The sequence below is a fragment of the Equus quagga genome, chromosome 12 (assembly GCF_021613505.1).
Source record: "Equus quagga isolate Etosha38 chromosome 12, UCLA_HA_Equagga_1.0, whole genome shotgun sequence".
NCBI lineage: Eukaryota > Metazoa > Chordata > Mammalia > Perissodactyla > Equidae > Equus > Equus quagga.
The window spans coordinates 77,683,202-77,706,795 of record NC_060278.1 but is presented as its reverse complement, the minus strand read 5'-3'; the positions used below and the strand labels follow the sequence as shown (position 1 = coordinate 77,706,795).

Sequence of the window (23,594 nt, the reverse complement as noted above, 5' to 3'; positions counted from 1 at the left end):
GGTTCATTTTACGTGTCAGTGTGACTGGCCAAGGGGTGCTTAGACAGCTTGTAAAACATTATTTCTGGGTGTGTCTGTGAGGATGTTTCTGGATAAATTTTGGATGATTCAAATTAGCATTTGAATCGGTAGACTGATTAAAGATGATAGTTGTCACCAATGTGGATGGGCATCATCCAATTTGTTGAGGGCCCAAATCGAACAAAAAGGTGGAGGAAGGACAAATTTGTTCTCTCTGCTTGAGCTGGGACATCCATTATCTCCTGCTCTTGGACATTGGAGCTCCTGGTTGTCAAGCCTTCATATTTTTACCAGAACTTATACTATCGACGCCCCAGTTTAGGCCTTCAGACTCGGGCTGGAACTTATACACTGTTGGTTCCTCTGGTTCTCAGGGTTTTTGGTTTGGACTGGGCCACTGGCTTTCCTGGGCCTCTAGCTGTAAAGAGCATGTTGTGGGACTTCTCAGCCTCCATAACTCTCTCTCTCTCTCTCCATATCTAATATCTATAAATCTTTATATATCCTACTAGATATGATTCTCTGGAGAACTTGACTAATACACGTGGTTTTCTCCTGCTTCTGGAGCCTGAGTCACCACTGACACAGCAGGCCTGAAGTGTCAAGGATGTTGGTGTATAAACACCCCTGCTTCCTCACCCCTAGGCAGACTCACTCTGAGATGTGTTCTACATGATCTCCTAGAATTTTCCAGCAGCATTCAGCTTCAGTTGCCCACAGTTGTAGCTGTCTTGATTAACATGCCTGTTGTTTGCTGCTCTCCTTCCTTCGCACCACTTCCCCATTCCTGTGCCAGCATTCCCTTCATCTTCCAAAGGTACAACTTGCACTTAAATCATTGCCTCACTCTCTGCTCCTAGAGGAACCCAAACTGAGACAAAAACCCACTGAGTTACTACCTTCCCCTATATCTACTCTTGTTAACCCAGCTCGGACCAGTATTTCTCTAATTCACCTGGAACCTGAGTCACCACCCACACAGTAGATTTGAAGTGTCAAGGATGTTGGTGGAACAAATACACCAGTATTTATGGAGCATACTGGCTCTGCTACCAGTTTACTCTATACCTGAAGTCTTTTCTCTTGGTCTAGTATCCTAATATCCTGACTAGATTTCGGCAGTTCTGCAAACTCGGGACAAAAGTTGTTTTTGCCTGTACCTCTGACCACCAGCTGGATGGCTGGTCATCTGGATACACAATGGTACCACCCATGTGACTTAGTTGCCTACAGCCCCAAACCCAATTGTTAACTTCATATCTCTGAAAGACTGTCTTTGAATGATGACAATGACCTGGATTCAACTTGCTCTTCTGCACATTATAAATTACTCTGCTAACCAATCTCCCCTTTGGGTAAAAGCACAGCTGTATCTTGATCTCCGGCTTAGTCACAGCTTTTTCTTCCCTTTCATTTGCTCTGTCACTAAACATGGAAAGGAGTTAGAAGCCATGACTACAACAACTTTTATTTAAACCTAGAATACATAAGCACACTATTTTTAAATTATTTTTTTAAAGAATCGTACAACTTCCTTTGATATAAAACTAAGTTGAATGCTTTTTACATTTCAGTGTACTCTCATCGAAAATAGCTGGTTGTGTATCTTGGGCAGCATATGTTACAAAGACATGAACATTCACATCCCGCATAATTCTATTCAAGTCATTGGCAAGTTTTTCTCAAGAAGGATTGAACAGTTGGTCCTATAGTTTCATGGATTCAGATGACCATTAAATATCATAGAAAATTCTAGCTCTCGGAGAGTCATACTGGTATCCATCTATTTATTGAGCTTTAGAATGGATTTTAGCTGAAATACTCAGGCATCTCTTTTGATCAAACCACTTGGGGTTGTACATTTTATCACAGAAGCTCGTCTTCTGTGGTCATCTTGAATTAAGCTAACCTTCTGGTCAATAAACATACGCTTATTATGAAGACCTATTCCATTACTTAAAAATGATACTAAGGGACATTAAATTCCAAATTTTTAAAAAATATTGTCAATAAGAAAAAGGTCCGGTCTGTCTATTCCATAGAAAGACTAAGGAAAAAAAGAAAAATATCTGTATGTGTATAAACTCTGCATAGCACCCCACCCCCATCCCAAACAAGCTACAGTGTTCCAGCAGGGGCGGGGTGAAAGGGTGAAATGGATAGGAAAAAACAGAAACATGGATAAAATTATATAAATAACTGCTGTTATTCTTGGACGGTGAAATGCAGATCAACACTTGAATGAATGTTGCCTTACAGAAATCTCAGCGCACAATGAAGCCTTGTTGTTACTCTAAAACGTTGTTCAAAGCCAGAAGCCAAGAAAAAGTTTTCAGATATCTTGACAGAGACCCACGATGGAGTGTTTTACCATGGCTCTGAGGAAATCTCCATGAACGCTATTTTTATTCGAATTATGACATATACACACACAAAAAAACATTTAAAACGGCTTCTGATAACCAAAGTATTCCATTTTGTAAGGAAGGAAAAGGGCAACATCAAAATAATAACATGATTACTTAGAACTTGATTCTCTGAATCCCAACGTACGTAATAATCCAAAGGCAAGGGATAGAACTTCTTCTTTGTATGGGATTCATTGTGCCTTGAATGGCCCTCAAATATACTTTTTTAATCTAATATAGAAATTATTTTAGCTTTTAGTAAGTTAGTATCATAAAAATAGTAACAACTACTAAAGAAAGTTAGACACTATTAAATTACCAATAGTAGCACTAATTATAATGAATAGTGTTGAGATACATAATATTATTTATTATAAGTATTGATAATGTGACATTAAAGATAAAGTTACGTGTCTCCATAATAGGAAACAAAATAGAGCCCATGATATTAACACAATATTAGAGAGATTGAGAGATTCATAATACAAGCATACCTTGGACAAATGGCAGGTTTGGTTCCAGACCACCACAATAAAGCGAATATCACAAGAAAGTGAGTCACATGAATTTTTTGGTTTCCCAGTGCGTATAAAAGTTTTGTTTACACTACACTGTTGTCTATTAAGTGTGCAATAGCACTATATCTAAAACACAATGTAGATACTTTAATTAAAAAATATTTTATTGCTAAAAAATGTTAACCATCACCTGAGCCTTCAGCAAGTCATAATTTTTTTGCTGTTGGAGGGTCTTGTAAAAAAAATGCAATATCTGAGAAGCGCAATAAAACAAAGCATAATAAAAAGAAGTGTGCCTGCACATAGAGGAATTGGTGCATGGGCCACCGGACTTTAATTCTGTGGTTGGGGAAACACTTCCATCAAGAATGTAGACCTACTAATTTCCTCCTCAGTGTGGCTGGCCAGATAGAAGAAAGGTTCAGGGCATGGATTTTATGCTTGAGGTCAAACTCTTGTTCACCTTCTTACTAGTCATGTTTTGTTGGGTACATCTCATATGATCAACTACATTTTTATTGATTGATTCAACATTATTTATTGAGCACCTACTATACATCAGTGTTTTAGATGTTCAGGACATACCAGTAAATAAAACAACCAAAAACACCTGGCCGCCTGACCTGGCAAGGGGAGACAGAAAATATACAGAAAACATCATCAATAAGCGATCTATGGAACATGTTAGAACTTAAGTGCCATACAAAACAAGGAACCAAGTGGAACATAATAAGGGAGGTGAGCTGATGGAGGCTTAACTTGAACTCTTAAATATGGCCATCAGAGCCGGCCTCATTGAGAAGCTCCCGTGCAGAGGAAATTAGCAGAGCATTGTTATTGTATTGGTTTCCTGTTGCTGCTATAACAAATGACCACAAACTTAGAGGCTTAAATATGACACAAGTTTATTCTAGTAGAGTTCTGGAGGTCAAAAGTCCAAAATGCATCTCACTGGACTAGACTCGAGGTGACGGTGGAGCTGTTTTCCTCCCAAAGCCTCCAGGGGAGAACCCCTTTCCTTGCCTTTTCTAGCTTCTGAAGGCCAGACAGTCCCCGACTACATTCTCTGACCCTGACGCTCCTGTTTCCCTTTATAAGGACTCTTTTAATTACATTAAGCCTACCGGGATAATCCAGGATAATCTTCCCATCTCAAGGTTCTTAACACAATCACATCTGCAAAGTTCTTTGTGCCATGTAAAGAAATATACTTAAGGTTCCGGAGATTAGGACATGGACATCTTTGGGAGGTCATTATTCTGTCTAACCCAGTTATATTGTGAATGTTTTCCTAGCCAAAGAATTTTTAGACTCTTGGGCCATGTACAAAGTCCTCCTTCACAAATCTTTCTCTCCCCTGCAAAGTCCCCCATACGTATTGCATCTATTCTGATCTCCACTGTTTATTTTTATTTTGGTTTCCCAATGTAAGGACGTGTAGATCCACCCCTACTGTCCACATGTAAAGGAAGTGTGGAAGTTAGTCGTGCAGTGATTTGGGGAAAGAATGCTCCCAGCAGAGGGAACAGTCAATGCGGACGGTCTAAGGTGCAAGCGTGTCTGGCATGTTGAAAGAACAGGGGAAGCTGGTGTCACTGGAATAGTGAAGATGAGGGTGCCAGGCACTGAGGTCAGAGAACCAGGCGGAGCTTCACAGGCCACGTTTATCGTGAGAGACCTGGGAGGACAAGGGTGGCCTGATCTGTTTCAGTGTGATGTGTTTTGGCTATTGTGATTAATAAATCATTTCAGGGCTTAAGGAAGCATGTCCCTGGGCAATTGCCGAAGGAGTAGGTGTCATGATTTACCCTGATCTTAGTCAATGTTGGAAATTACTTTTTTGCTCTTTCGACTGCCCTGGCTTTATACTGAAGAGCCAGATTTTCCCTGGGGTAAATGAACCATCTCCTTGGGGCACAGAGATAAAAAGGCCCTGCTTCAAAGCCTCAGGAATCAGTTTAGTGAAGCAGCTTCATCCCTTGCTTCTTCCAAGAGCAGATGAGAATTCTCCTTACTCCCCCTCAGTTTCAGGAGCCTCCCTGCCATTCATAATGTGCACACATCCATGTGTTTTGCATATAGCCCAAGCAGAGACTACCAAACTCCTGAACTCTCGCTGGTCCCAGATGCCAAGAGGCAGGCCCCTCCCCCCGACCCAGGCAGAGGAAGTAGCAGGGGCTGGAAGGAGCCACTGCTTTACAGACTCATTCTCCTCTGGATTTCCTGCCTGCCTCGCCTGCCAAACCTCACTTCTGAAAAGCCAGCCTTCACCTTCTATGAGTCAGGTCAGTTGCGGAAAGAAATCTGATTTCATATCAGGCTGTAACAGATGAGCTTTTTGGTTGTATGCGGCCTCCAGCGGAAGCCTGGGCCTCCCATTAGCGTGCTTTGCCTTCCATGGCTGACTGTGGGCCGCGGAGGAGCTGCCCGTAAGGTGCTGGCCCGCTCTGTCGTCCACGAGGATAGACAAGTCCAGTGTGCGCTCTAGGGGTCAGGGGCACCGGACTGTGGGGTGTTTCCTGCGTTCCCTGTGACCTGGATGTGTTGCTCATTATGTGATCATCTTCAGAGGGGAGATGTGACAAGCTGGACGGCCGTGGCCACTCCTGTGCACATAGACAGCTGAAAAGGGCCTTTGTCTCCTGGTCCTTCACGTCATCTGGGCAGGAGCCGAGAGCGAGGAAAAGGGGAAGAAGCAAGTCAACCTTCCCGCTCCTGACGGAGTGGCTCTGGCACCAAGGAGCAAGAGATACAGCCAGAAAGAACTGTGTCATCTCCCCATCGAAGCAGACACCACTGTGAAACAGCCTTTGTTATCCAGAGCGAGAAAGTGCTTCTGAGGCTGCAAAGACCTGACTGTATTATTTATTTTTGTAGTAGTAACAGTATCAGGAGGGGAGGAAAAGGAATAGCAAATTCCTTTCCAAATGGCCACAGGGAAATCATGAGGAATGTTTCCTGTCAGAAGCCTCAATAGTAGGAGATGAATTATTTTAGAAAGTCTAAAAAACAAGGAGCAGTAGAGAAATAATGTGAATACGGATTTCATATTAGGGATGTTTGAAGCCATCTATTTTCTGATTAATTTGGCAAGAAGTAGGAATATGTGAGGGACTTTTGTTTTTGTTTTTATTTTCTTAGAAAGACAGGGTGTTTGGGAAACCCCGTCTGGGATACATGGAGCAGGTTTATTGGCAGGCCTCTCAGGGAAAGCACTGTCTCTTTTTGCCATTGGGCAACAGAAGGACCGTATACGGAAATAATATCCTAACCCTGCCTGGAAGTGTCACAGAGATGGCATCACACAGCTAATTTATATATGGCTCCTTGGCAAGATTTTAAGCACAATATTTTATATTCAAATAGGTGTGTACACAGCAGAGCTATATGACAGCTATGTGACACCTATACAAGATGCTATATGGACCTATATGGTGGATGAGATACATCCCACTCTGACTATAATATATATGGGACGCCTGGCTTCCAACAATCTTCTTGTCCTTCAATAGAATGCTGATGTGATTTTGAATCTTTTAGATTTTGAATCTTTTAGAAGGGTTAATTTTACATACAGACAGAGTAAACAACCTGCGAATTGATGTCTAGGATCCAAGGAAGGCATCCTCCATCATTTCACATACTCTGATGGATGCTTCGAAATCCTATCATCAAAACATCCGCCATTAAAACTAAAGTTGTGATCCCAGTTCAAATACTTACAGCCCTGAAGGCTATCAGTCACACACTGGTATGAAAAACCTAAGAGCAGATGTTGGTGGGAAGTGGGCAAAGGAAGAAACAAACGGGGAAAGAGGTCTGTAGCTTAGGGAGGTTGGAGTCTTTCTCAGTAAATTCCACTGAGTTCCTGGCTGTGACTCAAGATGACTCTAATCCCAACATATTACAAGGACAAGATCAATAATTTCTTGCTAATGGACAGGCTGAATGACCTGATAAAACCATCATAGTTCAATTTTAGATCACTAGATACATGGTTTTTGCTAAGATGAGTAACTGAGTGAATGAATGAATGAAGGAATGAACCAGTGAATGAATCTTGCTTGATCCATGGATGAACCACAATGAAAGAGGAATTTTGCTGAAGGAAGTAGGAGATGAGGGCTAAAATATGTGGCTTCTCTTGCCTCTACTCTTTTAGCTTTCTTCAATCTTCCTAGCCACAGTTGTTCCAAATACAATTAAAAAATAAAGTTAAAAGGTGGTTCTTTAATTTCAATAGACCAAAACCTAGGGTATTGGGGTCACAAAATAATGTTGCCTGGGCTATATTATGTATCTTCCATCTATATGGCAACTCATATTATCCAAAACCCTTAATGCACTCTGGTACATAAATTTATTTGACTTTCACAAGTATATGAGCAATTCTTGTCTCTGTTTTATAGCTCAAGTATGTGACACCCACACAAGGTGTGTGATTTGCTGGAGATAATATATGTGGATGTTTGGCAATGGTGCCATCTCTAGAACAAAGACCCTATCTATCCTAGACAAGATCCCATTCAACCATACTTTGGGACCAATGTTTTACGAAGATCTAATTCCCCAGGGCACTCACTTGGAAACTGGAGAAAGCCTTTGGAGCTGGTTCATGTTAAGAGCAAAGAGAGCTAGGAAAACAGCTCAGGGGCCAAGGTAATCAGAGACCCTTTGTTACCTGAGTTGGGGTGGCAGCTTGAACCTGTTACGCACATCATCGAAGCGGTTGCCCAGGTAAGGGGTGTCTACCGTCACAAATATGGCCTTATACCCCATCCGCTCAGCCCGCCGCACTAGCTGCTTGGTGACCTCACGGTCCTTGTAAATGTACAGCTGCAGCCAGCGAAGCGCCTCACGACCAGCCTCTGCCACTTCTTCAATTGAGGAGGTGGCCCAGGTACTCAGCATCATGCCGGTTCCCAGTGACCTGCAAGCTGAGGGAGAAAGGGCAAGATCAAGGCAAGCCTGGCATTTTCCCCACCACAAAGCCTTCGGGTTGTAGTTCATGGGGTAAAGACAACTACATGGGTAATTTGGCAATAAGAAATCAAGTCTTTAAAAATATAGAAATTATTCCTTCTACACTTTGTGAATTGATCCTGAAAACAAAAATGAGTCAAATAGCCAAAGATATGCTATAGATAAGGATGAAAAAATTGTGAACAACCTGAATGTCCAACCTTAGGGGGTTGGATAAATTGTAGTTCATATGTGAAATGACATGTACACACCATTTAAAGGTAATATTTTTGTGTTGGTTAATTTTATGTGCCAACTCGGCTAGGCATGGTACCCAGATGTTTGCTCAAATACATCTGGATGTTGCTATGAAGATATTTTTTAGAGAAGATTAGCATTTAAATCAGTAGACTTCGAGTAAGGCAGATTATTCTGTATAGTGTGGATGGCAGATTATTCTCAACCCAATCGGTTGAAGGCCTTAAGGAAAAGACTGACCTTCCCTGAGGAAGAGGGAATTCTGTCAGCAGGCCGCCTTGAGACTTGAACAGCAGCATCAGCTCTTCCCTATCTACATCCTGCCAGCTTATCCTGCAGATTTTGGACTTTCCAGCCTCCACAATTCCATGAACCAATTTCTTAAATCTCTCTCTATATATCTATAGATAGATATAGATACAGATATATGTTCCTCTTTCTCTTTATAGATATATATAGATATGTATCTGGAGGTATACATATGTATCTACATATCTAGAGAGAAAGAAATCTTACTATTACAATCATAAAAGAATATTTATGAACATAGAAAGATGCTCAAGATATATTAAGGAAGCAAAAAAGGCTACAAAATGACATGTATAATGTGATTCCACATTTATACAAATGTGATTATTGGTATGTGAACCTAAACAAATGAATTGCTAATGATACGAGGGAGAATTATGGGTGAATTTAATATTTTTCTTTGTTTTTAATTTTTATCTTTTAAAATTTTGTTAAAAATGTATTCTATCATTTATGTTGTCTTTTTAACTTTTATAAAATACATACACTAGACATCCCGAGTAGACAGCAGTTACCTCACATCCTTTTGAGCAAGATGTCAAAAAATGAGCAAATAAATGAAAAATTAGATAAATTCATCTAACCAATTGTCTTAGAGAACTTGAAAGAACGTGGGTAGCAGGCTTTCCTCCAAAAATAGATAGTAAAATTGGGGTTAGGGTTAGTGGAGGAGAAAAGGATACAATGCTTAAATGCCATATACCAAACATGCTAAGAGATAAATGATAACTAGATAAAGCTGACTATATGACCTCAGGTCATTGGATTTCTCTGCGTGCCCACCCTATGCCAAATGGGAGTAAATGTAGTTGTCCAAGTGACACTCAGGGTGATAAGGACAATCAAGTGACATGCTGTTCAGAAAGCTACTTTGGGAGGTTAAAAAGCTTCCATGCTCCTCAAACTTTAGCAGACAGCCAAATCCCCTGGCGCGTTTGTGAACATGCAGACTGTGAAAACACACTCCCAGAGTTTCTGATTCATGGGGTCCAAGATGGGGCCCAAGAATTTGTCTTTCTATCCAGCTCCCAGGTGATTCCGATGCTGCTGGTCCTGGACCACATGTTTACATTTAAATAGTAGCATTATCATTTGATAGTGAAGCTCTAAAGTCAGCTAGTAATAGAATAGACTTTATTTTGGATAAATGCTACTTTTTCTATGCCTTTGAAGGTGTTTTTCATCCCTGTCCTTCAGGTCACAGGCCAGATAAAAAAGATAGGAGCTGGAGATGATCTTGTCAATGGGTCACTAATTTGTTCCCTCCCAGTGTTCCTCTGAGAATTTCTCTACTAGGGACTCATGGGTTGCAAAATATTGTCCAACAAACCACATTTGATTCAGTAATAACACATATGAACATCTGGACCATTGTTTGATTTTCATTAAGATTTGTAAATACGGAAAATAGCTCCAGGCCGTTCATGCTGTTTGACAGGAACACCAGGGGACATTGTTTGCTCGGGTTGGAATCCCCTAACCATCAATTTACTACAAAGAAAATACGTCCTGAAAAGGATGTGGCCTAACAATGATCACACAGAGATGGACAGCAGAATGAGATGCAAACCCAGCATGTCTGACCACTCCCCTAAGGCAGTAACCTTTCCAGAACTCCAAGAAGCCCTGGCACCAAGCATAAATAAATGTACTTCCCCAATTCTTCAGGGCTGTGACACTTGAAGGAGCAGGTTTGCTACATCCCTAAGGGATGCCACCACACCCACAGCTCTAGAAAGGCATGGAAATTTGGAAACCAGAGGGAATGGTCTGCCACATACTATAGGTGCAGAGTGTGGCTGCACAAAAGGATCCAGCCAGGAGGACTGCTCAGATGATAAGGCACCTTCTTGTAGTTTACACAAAGATATCATGTGGGTAAGCAGGAGATCTGCCAGGAAGGATTAAAATCCTCAAAAAGATCTCCTTGAATTCATAAGAAATCCCTACAGACATTCCACACAGATTGCTGAAATGCTACAAACCAGTGTACCAATAACATCTACTTCACCTAAACCAACAAAATTGCAGGAGGTGTCCACCCTCACAAACATTTTGTCCAAATCACTTGAGCATGCACGTCTAGAGGGAAGGAAGGCCAGTCCATGCCATCTACGTCCTGAGTCCACCAGCTCTGATACTAATGTCTCCAGATGTTACTGGTGCTCAGTATTTACTTTCCAGTGATTAAATCATACAGGGCTGAAATTTTGAATCAGAGCCCCCCCAAATTCTAAATAACCATTGTTTCCAGTTGAAGGCATTTAATAACTCATTATTTGGTGATTTCGTGAATTTACTCCAGCAGTCTCCTGGATACATGGGTAATATCATAGTCTGTGCTGACATATTATGAGTTGAGGCTAAGATATTACTCCCAGGTGAGAACAGGTGCAAAACTTAGAAGGCTCCAGGCTTCTTGGAAAGTATATTACTGATCACCATGATCCCCATTCACTTGTGATTATTTGCTGGAATAAAGGAAAATTAGTGATGAATTGCATCCAATGTTTTCAGCACACTTTTATGTTAGAATGAGGTATGGGAACCTGGGGTTTTGCAAGGACCATTCAGAGAGAGAATCACAGATTTGCCCGGTTTCACTAAGGACAGATCTGAGATTAAGTTGGTATGACAATTCTGCTTCTTAAAATATCGAAATGTTTCCATTCGAATTGGTAAATAACCATGGCTCTGAAGTAAATCACCCACCTGAGTCCTTTCAATGTGCCATCACTCCCTTCTCCCCAGAAGGAACACCTGGACCCCTCCCAGCCAACAATCCAGCGATTTAAGAGTTAATGCTGGGCAGAGCTGAGGACATCCAGAATGTTGCTAGAGCACCAGAGACCAGCATCTGAGTATCTCTTCTCATTGGTCAAAGCCCTTTGCTGCACTGGTTGCTAAATATTTCAAACAGCACTTTTCCTGAGAGATAAAAATATACTCTTGTAGCTCACGTCACTCTTTTGGGGACAAAACTTACAATTTTTTAATTTTATAAAGGACCTAGCATAGTCAGATTTTGTTGAGAAATTCTGATCAAAATTATCCTTGAAAGTTCCTGAGAGCACAAATGTTTTTGAATCTGTTTTCTCTCCCCATTCATTTTTCACCATGAAACTCTGACCCCCTGCTCTCAAAAGCAGAAACTGTCAGATTTCACTTTACAAAGGACATGGGTCAGCTTGCATGGAGTCCTCTTCTCAACTTGTGGTGCAGTAACGGAGGAATCGGATATATGTTGCATGTTTGTAACTCCTGGCAAAAAGGAAACCACCTTTGAGGTGGTACTACTATAAAGGCAAGGCCTGGCTCTTGTCCATGATGAAGGTCCCCAATGTTGATCCGAGTCTAGAAAGTTTGGCTTCCGTATCCAGGAGGCTACACCATCAAGTAAACATTGATCCCTTATCACAGAACTCCATTTCCTTACTTTCCTTACTTCTACTCACCCCCTCTTTTATCATCCCTAAGACACATCTTCTTCAAGGATAGACACCTAAACTTTTAATGCTCCAGATGTAGTCTTGTCGTTGTCAGAGCTGTTGAGTCGATTCCAACTCCCAGCGCCCCGTGTACGGCAGAGTGGAACCCTGTCCGGTGTTCTGTGCCATCCTCTCACCTTCCGCGCTGTATCAAACAATGCTCCACTGCTATTCATAGAGCTTTCATGGCCAATTTTTTCAGAAGTGGGTGGGCAGGTCTTTCTTCCTAGTCTGTCTTCGTCTTGAAGCTCCACTGATGCATGTCCAACATGGGTCACCCTGCTGGTGTTTGAAATACCAGTGTCATAGCTTTCAGCATCACAGCAACATGCAGCCACCAGAGTACAACAACTGACAGACCAGTGGTGTGGTTCCCTGACCCGGGAAGGAACAGGGGCCGCAGCAATGAGAGCGCCGAATCTTAATTAGTAAACCACCAGGGCTGGTTTAGATATAATTAGACTGTTTATATTTGACACTTTTTCCTCTTCTTTATTTAGAAGCAACAGTAATACATGATGCCATTGCTATAAGAAAAATGCATATCACTCACACACACACACGTGCACACAATCACTAAAAGAAACACTAGTAAGGTCTCAGGCATTGAAGCTGAAACATAAAGCCATGTATATAACCTGGGAGATAATGGCTGTATCTCAGAAAGACAACAGAATAAAATGGATTGAGAGTCAGAGGCCTGTGCTACAGGCCTGGCCTTGCCATCCACAAGGCACATTTCATCTGCAAAGTAGCTCCAACCATGGCTGCTGCCCCTCCCACTTATAGCCCACTGGACAATGTTTGTGAACGTCTTCTGTGTAAACTTTAAGGCCGTGCCATTGTAAACGGTTAAATGAGAGAACATCTAACAATATTTGGAAAAAGAAGTCCTAGATAGCTTTTTAAATTTCATAATTTTGCCAAGGACCTGGATTTCTTAATATCATTATTCATAATCTCCACACTCAGCTTTCCTCTGCAAGGGTTTTGCTGCTCAAGACACCCATCCCTCTTTCCCTTCCAGATCTAGTGTCAAATACTCACTATCTGGAGGAAGAAAGCTCTTGAGAGAGAGGAGTTTTCTCCAGGCCAAGGCACTCTCTGCTAGGTCCTATATAGGGAGAGGTGATCAAAGGAGATAATTCCTACATTCTCAGGGTGTACATCCCATTGAAAAGTCATGGACACGACAACAGCAAATAAGCCAGAAGATGCGACAAAAATATGCCTTTCCCCCGACCCCTGACCTGTCTACAGATCTCCACGGAGGGAACTTCAGCGTAGACCTAAGGGGCTGCCAGCATTTGTTTAGTCCAGCCGTCAAACAACAATACACGGAAGAAAAGTTTTTTAAGTTCTCAGCACATTTTTTTGTTTCTATTTCATTTGCAATACCACTGTAAGTTCAGTAAGATGGAAATAAATGAGATTAATATCATTGCCTCCTATCACCCATAAGCCCTCCCCTGCCAAAATGGGCTGTGGGCTAGTGGAAAATGTTGCTGCATTCTGTTTAATAGAATAAAAGTTGTCCTCAAACCCACCTACAGTAAAGTTTCTTATTGGAGTTAAATCGCATGCCTGAGGGTGGGGAAATGCTACAAGGGTCTGCAATAAATCTGGCTTAACATCAAGTGTGGGTCTGCCTCCCCAAACCACCATTCAATGAAAGTTAACTCAATTTCCTACACTGTAATCAACTACTGAGGTTGACATCAACTCATATTAGACGTGAATGGAGTCACCTCTGGGGTTGATACAAATCCTAAATTCCCGCATACAGTGATTTAAATAGAATGCTCAACTGTCTGGAACACTTAAAGGGCTAGAACAGGTAACCAGCTTTGCAAAACAGCACAAACTGGCAGAATCCTCTCTATGGCTAAAAATTGCAATTGTGCTTCTAGATTTTGGCAGGGTTTTGCTTGACGTTAAGCCTTAATGAAAACTTTTACTTCTGGTCCAATCTGGATGTGGAAGAGAGAAGATAGGAGACCTGTTGGGGACTTGAGTTTTAGGGCACCACATACTAAGCTTACCCAGTCCCAATTTTTAATTGAAAACTGCTTTGTACACATCTCTCTTATTATCTAGAGTCTGCTTCTTACTTCCTGATCATTTCAGGCAATTGTCCTGAAATCAGCAGGCTCCCAGAAGATCTTAGAGGGTCTTCAGATGAGGGTGATAGTCACACTACATCCAATACTGTTTCACCTTTGAGGATTTAAACTACGCCTTTGGCTGGGAACCAGCAGGAACTCTCTTCCCAGGCTCTATCCAGTGCTTCAAGCTTTGACGTGCATAGGACTCAAGCGGGGGATGTTGATAAAATTCGATTCTGACCCAGTAGTCTGGAGAGGGACCTGAGATTCAGCATTTCTGACAAGTTCCTCCTTGATATTCATGCTTTTGTTTTGAAGACTGTCCTTTGAGAACCATGAGGTAGATATTTTCTTTCACAAGGACTCATCCAAGTTAATGGGATATATCAGACGGCCTGAGTAAAGATAGGACCTTACAGAAAACAGGAGGGAGAAACTTATCAGTGGCAGTAGGGTGTACAGTGCTGGTGCGTTTCTTGCCAATTGCCAGTCACATCCTGTGATGAACCTTTCTTCTCCACTGGTGTCCCTCTGGAGAAGACACAGGTACTTTTGCCACATTTTCTTATGCATTCATCTCTTACTAGCTTTAAAATCAAGGAATTAAATTGTACTACAGTAACCGTCCCCAGACCACTTAACCACTCTAAAATCTAGATTTTAGATTAGAAGCAAAAATAAACTACAAAATAAAAATAAAACCACAGAGGGGCTGGCCCCGTGGCCGAGTGGTTAAGTTCGCACGCTCCACTGCAGGCGGCCGAGTATTTCGTTGGTTCGAATCCTGGGCGCGGACATGGCACTGCTCATCAAACCACGCTGAGGCAGCATCCCACATGCCACAACTAGAAGGACCCACAAAGAAGAATATACAACTATGTACTGGGGGGCTTTGGGGAGAAAAAGGAAAAAATAAAATCTTTAAAAAATAAATAAATAAATAAATAAAATAAAATCACAGAAGATGAAGAAGAGAGACAGCTTACTTAAAGCTGAGAAGGCCAATTTGCCAAATATAAAATAACTTCCAAATGTTTAATGTCAGGTCCAACAATCTTACACATATAAATAAGAAGCTGAATCATCAAGTAAAACTCAACTTCGTCAAGTTAGGAGTGACAAGAGAGGGGACTATAACACATTTCAGAATGTTCATTCGCAGCTACTACCACAACAAAAACAAACAGAGGAAAATATAAAATATTAGCTATCAATGGGAGTCAATGTCTCTTATTCGGAACATTAATTCTTGTGAGACAAATCATATAGCCAGATTAGAGCAGAACAATTGAGCAATGTGCTACTTTGGGTCCAAATGATTTCTTTGAAAATAACTCTCCTTTATGGGAAAGGTGAGTTAAGTTTCCAAAATTATGTGTTTAAAGGAAAAGGGGTAATATGTTCAAAGGGCCTAAAGGTTTTTTTAAGTGCATTCGATTAAAAAGCTCCTACAAAACTTAGTCATCAAAACAGCTGCACTGAAAATTTTGTTGAGAAAACGCATTTTGTCATCTGCACAGGAAGTCATTATGTAATGGGGAAAATATGCAGTGACAAAGTATCAAGCAGTTGTGTAGTTCTAAACTCAGTGTCTGACATATTGAAGTGTTTGCATAAATGTGCACCCTAACATCCATTGAGTGTGTCAGCCTTTCTTCGAACAGGAACTGTCATTAAACAGGTTTGTTAAAAACACAATTAACCTTATTGTATGAATGATTGAAGTTACCATTGAGATTTCTCAGAAAACGAATTTTCTGAACTAGTAATCTAAGAGAAGAATAAGACTTTCACTACAATTACGCTTGAAATACTTAGAAGCAGTCAAACAAACCTTAATTTACGATTTAGGGAACTTAACCAATTTAAACACTGCCAAGAAAGGCTAAGAAACCAGACTTCGTCTTTCCAGCGCTTTGGTGATGGCCCATTGCCTGAATTTGAGCAGTATAATCTTGAGAGAGCACACCGTCACTACACCTCTAGAACTCTTTTTTACTGTGAGGAAATATTTTCAAGGAACAGTTAGACCCAATGACATCTTAGCTCTCCTTTCCGTGGTTCCACTGTGTCTCTGGGGCAGAACTCCGCAACAGACAAACACTAGCTTTACTGTAATGATTCCCAGGTTATTATTCTGTCATCTTAGAGCATTGTCGGGTCCTGGCATAACTGGCAGACCACACGTGAAATGCCTTTTAAAGATGATTTCAAGGAGCCAACCCGGTGGTATAGTGGTTAAGTTCTCATGCCTGCTTTGGCAGCCTGGGGTCGTGGGTTCTGATCCCAGGCATGGACCTAGCACCGCTCGTCAAGCCACGCTGTGATGGCATCCCACATAAAATAGAAGAAGATTGGCACAGATGTCAGCTCAGCAGCAATCTTCTTCAAGCAAAAAGAGAAAGATTGGCGACAGATATTAGCTCAGGGCCAATCTTCCTCACCAAAACATAAATAAAATAAAGATGATTTCAAGGAGTATCAAGTTTGCACACCACAACTTCAGTCAACCTTCCTCAGTTTAACAATCTCAGTGTCGAGATACACATACGAGCCTCTCCTTTTCACTGCCACACTTTAAATCATCAGGTATGCTAATAACTTGAGGAGAAGCAATCTCATGTTCTTAAGAAAGCTGCCCAATCACTTAAATTCTGGTGCCAAATCCTACCAATCATACCATTTAATGTTAGTCTTTAACAAAGCTAGAGTTTAATTTGTTAATAGCTGTTTTTGATTAATGAAGTTTGTCTCATTTTAAAGTGATTTCAATGCTGAATCTATCATTTTTTGAAAATTTTTAGATACAAATTATACATTTTATATATATTCTACATCCATGTGTATATATATACATAAAGGAGGTCCATAATCTTTTATTGTATATGTATGTATGTGTATGCGTATGAATATATATATGTAATGTGTGTGAGTGCGTATGCAGAAAGAACGTGTCCACTGACTTTTAATTGCTGGAAAAGAAGGTCCAAGACATCAAATTGAGCTGAAATAGATTGAAAATAAAGGTGAGAAAAGGTGTGAATTCATTTATTTTTTTTTTTTACTACAATGATGCAAAGAGGTATTCCCCTCGAAATGTTTAACTGATGTAATTCAGACCAAGTTTTAGTGAACTGTCCTTTCTCCCTTATTCCTCCCTACTTTTGTTCCTCCTTAGTAAAAATGAATAAAATAATGGACAAAGACTGGGTCAGACTCTGGAGTGAAACAGATCTAGGGGCAAAGCCCAGCTTAACCACTGACCAGCACTAGACTTTGGTCAAGGGCATCCTTCTCCACATCAAATGAGGAGATGATAAACGATAATCACCTTGCAGGTCTATTGTGAGGATTAATGATAGGGATGCAAAGTCCAGGCACCTGGTACATAAAAGGCGCTCACTTCAGAAAAAGTTTCATTGAAAGCAAATCTGGTGCTTTTCCTGGATTTAGGTAAAATTGAGAATAATGAGGATATTTTCCTCGTAGGTATGCTGAAATGTATATCTACTTGGTCACCTAGTACAACACATAAATATATAAATCAATAAAGCTTTCAAAAATACATCGTTTGGGTCTGGAGCAAAGGAAATGACAATTTTTCTTGCCGAATGGTCTTTCACTCAATGTTAAGGTTGATCACTTAATCTTGGAAAATCCAGAAAATTCAACAGCTAAAGCTCTCACCTACACCCTAATTCAGTTCTTTGGGGTCTGTATGGCTCTTTGTGTTACTCTGCAATCTGTTCCACCTGCACCTTAATAGGTGGTCAAGTCATAGCTGAGTCCCAAAACTTCACTTTGGAATGTTCTGGCCTTTTAGGCTCAAAAAGAAAGTGTTTAGATTTAATGGTTTTATGGCCCATCAAATCCTGTGTGGTAACCTCTAATTGCATCCAGGGACAGGAATTTCTTTTAAAATCTTTTTTTTTTTGACAGTTTAATAAGAATTTGCTAATATGCTGAGCATTCCTGGAACGCATTAGGTGGGTTTTGATTTTTCTCTATTTGAGGTCCCAGCACTCCCTCATGTGGCACTTGTCCACATAACAAGTCAGAAGCAAAAGGATAAATGAAGATTTAATCTTTGTTTTTCTCTTTCTTTTTGACTTCCCATGTTTAAGTGGAGCAAAAAGAGCTCATATAGCTCCATGGAGGATGAAATAAAAATTTATTACAACTACTCTACATAAAACCAGAGAGATTTCCATGATCATGTCCCAAAAGCCTCAGTGGTGTAGCAAGCATTTTGTTAATTGGTTCTTTGAGAAGTTAGAGATGCTCTACTTATCTTGCCAGCTGGAAATTTAACCTCATGAGACTACCTCTTTTATATGCTATTAGCATTTATGTTTATTACTGCTATTTCCTTCAATGTGTTAAATATTTATGGAAATGATTCTGTGTTCATCTCTGAAGATTATATGAAGGACAAAACTTAAAAACCAGAAACCAATCTAATAGAGTTTCAAATGGATGTGGTGTTATATGTAGAGGCAATTATATGGCTTCTTATATATTATAACAATTGTCAATTACTAAAGTGTTAACTAAATCATCTACCACAGTAAATCTCTTATTCATAACACAATGCCTGGCAAACTGCTCTCCACTCAGTGTTTCCCAGTTATTTTCCTTCTATCTTAAAAGAGAAGAGTTTTAGGAGTTTTAATTTTTGTTTGTTTAAAATTCAAGCCCATTTATTTATGCTCCTGAATTTTTTACAAAGGTCATATTTCCTAATGAGTTTCATATTCTGTGGCTTATTCCATCTTCTCAAAACTATAGGGATAAAACTATAAAAACATAGAACGTTTTCAATTAACATTCCCAGGACTGTAGCATAGAGCTTGCCTTAGCATTCTTGCTGTAGTTAATGACATTTGGAAATATCAGTAACTGACCAGGATATTATAGACAGCACCGTGTAAGTGATTAATAACCTTGAGCAAGGTATTTAACCTCTCCAAGCCTCAGTTTCCACAACCACAGGAGTTGGAGAAAGATCCTTAGGGCTTTGGGCTCACATATTTTAAGATGGTAGTAAGGGATAGACGGGTTAATACATTTAAATTGACTGGTACACATTCATTACTAAATAAATATCGGTTATCATCATTCTGCACATGACTTTGAAGTATAGCATTTTAAATTTGTCTAGCATTAATTAAACACCTATTTGTGTTTTCGGCAAGATCCAGAGATAAATACATATGTGCTTGCTCTCCGTTATCCCAAGAATGCAGCTATGACACATGAACATCAAATGCACAGATGCTCACTCCACCATCCATGGCCTCCAGGGCTGGCACAGAAGGCAGAAGGTAGAGGAAGGAGGTGAGATTTGAGAAATAGAAGGAAGGGCAGTTCTCTACTTTGAGTGGTCTCTCTTTTTGGATCTGATAGAATTTTAAACAGGGATAAAACCATTTATTTATATACTGAAAAAAAAAAATTGTAAAGATCATCCAGCCCTGTTGGGAACTTTCTCATTTTGGTTTTGAGGGTTCTCATTGTGGGAGATTTTTTTCTTTGTTTTTGTCTTAGCAGAAGAACTCTTTCTTTAAATAACTGTTCTTTTGAACCCCAAAATGCAACACAAGTAGCTGCAGCCTCAATGGCACATCTAACTTCCCCGATCCTTGGGAAGAACCCCAGCCTCCTTGGGACGTGGTAAGCAAACCACCAGTCCTACTTAAGCAGCTCACTTTATCAATGAGGAAACGTAATCCTAGAGAGTGAAAATGACCTGCCGCAAGACGTGAAATGAGTTAGTGGTGAATTTCCACATAAATCAGATGTCCCAGCCGGACAGCCCAGGGGACAGTTGGAGCCCACAAAAGTATTTGCTTTGGCCTACACATTGTTGCCCCAAACAGTGTTTTAAAGAATTTTGATTTATTTGCCAACATTTAAAACCAGGAGATTGCACATAAAAATCAAGATTTCTGGCTTCTCTTAAAATTTTGGAAGATTTGGCACCCCTGAATCCACACTCCCTTGGGGCGATAGCTAGCTGGCTCCAAGACATGGCTGCCTCCTTTCCATGGAACCTGCAATCTCAGGTTTGCTACAGTCTCTACCTCTCAGTTTGCATTGTTCTTTTCTTAACTTCATCTCTCTTTGGACATTTACATTACCAACCTGGCCTTTAAAGCCATTTTTTGAGGTTCCTGCATAAAGGTGAAAACAAAAGTATCTTTAGCAAAGTAAAAAGAGCAATTTTCCTTCCCACTAAGATGTAAACAGAGTGTACTTTTCTGAAAGTGAGATTTAATGTGTGGAAGAGAAATATTTAGGGACTTGGACTCTGAGGGGCAAATAAAAAGTGTGCCCCGTTTTGGGAAGCTTTTCCTAGCATTTATCGCGTGTGATCCTCACAAGAACCTCTAGAGGTAAGAGTTCGTATTCAGCTGGGGTGCCAGGTATAGTAGAGAAGTATCCAGGATACTCAGTTACAAATGGTTTGTTGTTTACCTGATCAAGTATAACTGGCTCCCTGTATTTTATTTGCAACCCTCTACTCATTGCCATTTTGAAAATGAAGAAAGAGTATCTCTATTGGTCAGTCTACAAACACACAGCCACGTAAAAAAATAGAGCTGTGTGGTTGGGCTGAGTTCATACCAGGGATGTATCTCATAGTGGTGAGAAGAAAAGCCAAAGGTCTCTTGAAGCAGGGTTCTGTGAAAAAGTGTGAAAACCAACTGGGAAGGTGAAACTGTGGTACTATGGCAACTTCCAGAACTTTCTGGATGCCCATTCTAAGTACTCAGACCAGCCCATTCCCTGGGGATTTGAATGGCCCTCACCTACTCTTACTGATCAGGCTGATAGGGACACTTTCTCCAGAGAGGACTGCTAACTAACCCCTGTCCTCTGAACTTGGCCCCAACTTCTCCTTCTAGCTAGGGCCCAAGGACCTAGAAACAGGAGACTTTGATTAGGGGTCCAGAAAATTAGGAGGATGGGGAAGAAAATTCCACCACAACAATTTCCGTAGATTTCACAAAGTCCCCAAGGATCAAGCTGTCTTGAAAGGATTTCCATCTTTTGAAAGGATAGAGTAAACCAAATATCAGCTGCATAATTCCCATGTCAATTTTCTGAGCTTTTAGAAAAGAAAGCAATCTCTACCAAATATGAATGTTCTTACACTCTTACTTAAATTTGCCTGGGGCCATATGTAACCTTCAGTTAGCTATTGTCTTGGTTCGCATTCTTCCAGAAGCCAACAATAAGACAGAGATATGAGCACAAGTCTTTTATTTGGGAATGATCTCAGGGTGAGTGGAAGGAGCAGGAAAGTGAGAGAGGGATGGGAAGGCAGTCAGTGAAGGGTGTGCCCATGGGAAGGTAGCTTCTGAGGGCAACAGGGACTCAATTCCATTGGGAAACACAGGGCAACAGTGTTAAAAAATGCTTCAGTTACTCTAATCAAAGAGAGTATTTATCCACCAACACCTGTATCATTGGTTGAGGGGTCCCCTCTCACTCACACATACCCAACCCACTGTTGGGTATGTGTGAGTGAGCTTCTGTCAGCTTCTGTTGCTAGAGAAAATGTCAGGCAAAAAGTTGTGGGTTCTGATAGAAATGTTGAGTAACACCGGAATATATCCTGAGCACCAATAGCATCTGCTCCAGGCACACCTCCCTTCCTTCCACATAACTTATCCATCCTGCAACCGAAACATACCAACCAAGGAATGCTCCTGGGTATGGGCTGGTCACCATCGACTTTCAGGATTAATCTAAGTATTAAATAGACCATCCATCCGTAGGTGGTACTTGGAACATAGAAGTAAACCTTAAGAATGTTGAAATCCTTGAGGAAGGTTTCTACTGTGAATCAAGAATATAAATTTTGATGTCGCTGCCCTCACAGGGACCTGACCCTAGATCTTAGATTCTAGAAGGTCGTGGTGCAAGCTCTCATTGCCAGTTCCTCTGTGTCCTCAGTGTCACCACCCTCTCTCCATCCTGCCTGTTCCACCTTATCCAAATGTCTATCAAGCATGTCACTTTCCTGGGGGGGGCCTGTTTTGCATGTCCCTAAAGTGATAATTACTTTTAGGAGATTGTAATGGACAGATGAATGGGCTTCCCCTTATGACATTTTCTGAGATTTTCTAGAGAATAAAAGCAGTACAAGGTGGTTAGGAGCCAAGACTTAAAGCCAGGCTGCCAGGTTCTGAATCTCATCTCTATCATTTATGAGTTGCGTGCCGCTGGGCAAGTTATCCACCTCTGTGTGCTTCAGCCTCTCATGTGTGAAATGGACTTAAGAATAGAAGCTACTTCTTTGGGCAGCTCTCAGGATTCAATGCTTTAACACTTGTAATATGCTTAGAATAGTGCCCAAAATACTATTCTAAGTATTTGGTAAATGAATCTAAAGCAAAAAGACTTCACTAGGTATTTAATAAAACCTCGTGGTTAGTGCTGACGGGAAATATCTTGGATCAAATAGTCCTGCCTAGGCTACCAAACTACAGTTTCTAAGCAAACTTTCTTCTGCTATTTCTTTCCACCCCACCTCCACCAAAAATAAGGAGCACCGATCTTGGGACCTTCAGAAGTGAGGTAGAGAGTAAGTCCTATCATTTACTAGTTACAAAAACCTGCTTGCTCTGGAACTCTAGCCCTTTGCCCACAAAACGGGGACAGAGACACGTGTCAAATATCAAATAAAGTAATGTATATAACAATAACTTGCAGGCTCCAGGGTGTTTCACCAAGTGAGCTCTGCTTACTGCCTTCTTTTACTTCCTCCCCTTCATTTCCATTCTCTTCTGGGCCCCTTCTCCATTTTTCTCTCCTCTTTTAAATTTAGTTTTAATTGTTCCCTTCTTACAAAATAATTGAAATGGAATTTTATAAGTATGGACCAAAAGCAAGAAGACTATAAAGTTAGAAGTACTTCCATCACTCATACATAAACACTTATAAAATGTAGTCTGCATTCTTTGTCCTTAAAAATAATTGTATGATAGGACCTTACTATCGTTTGTAACTGCTTTTTAAAATATAATATATTGTAACATCTTTCCATACCATTATACTCTTTCTATGATACGATTTTTTAAAATTGTATCCCATATTTAATGCACCCTATTTTTGGCAAGCAATCTCCAATTATGGGACATTTGGGTGTTTTTTCCCCCAATCTTTCTCCTATTAAAAATAACAAAGGCATGAAAACTCTTGCAGAAAGGTCGTTCCTCAAAATCATAGTTACTTCCTTGGAATTCCTAGAAGAGAATTTACAGCATCACATGGAATCCACATTTTTAAAGCTTTAAATACGCAGTGCCAAATCATTTTCTAGAAAGATTATTCTACTTTACACTCTTTCTACCAGTATTTGAAAATGAACATTTTCCTTCTAACCTCATGACACTGTATAATCTTAAAATAACAATTGATATTTAGAAAATAAAATATATAGTTATAATTCATATTTATTTAATAATTAGTGAAACTGAACACTTTTCATATGTTTCTTGGTCATTTAGGTTTCTA

General features: G+C 40.4%; 1 protein-coding gene across 1 annotated transcript in view; it reads right to left on the bottom strand.

Annotated features, from left to right (window-relative positions):
• The window catches only part of HAO1 (hydroxyacid oxidase 1), a 51,387-nt gene that overhangs the window by 19,116 nt on the left and 8,677 nt on the right, over positions 1-23,594 (bottom strand). The window contains exon 3 of the mRNA XM_046678188.1: positions 7,629-7,884. Coding sequence (XP_046534144.1) covers positions 7,629-7,884 — 256 coding nt within the window. The remainder of the gene's footprint in view (positions 1-7,628; positions 7,885-23,594) is intronic.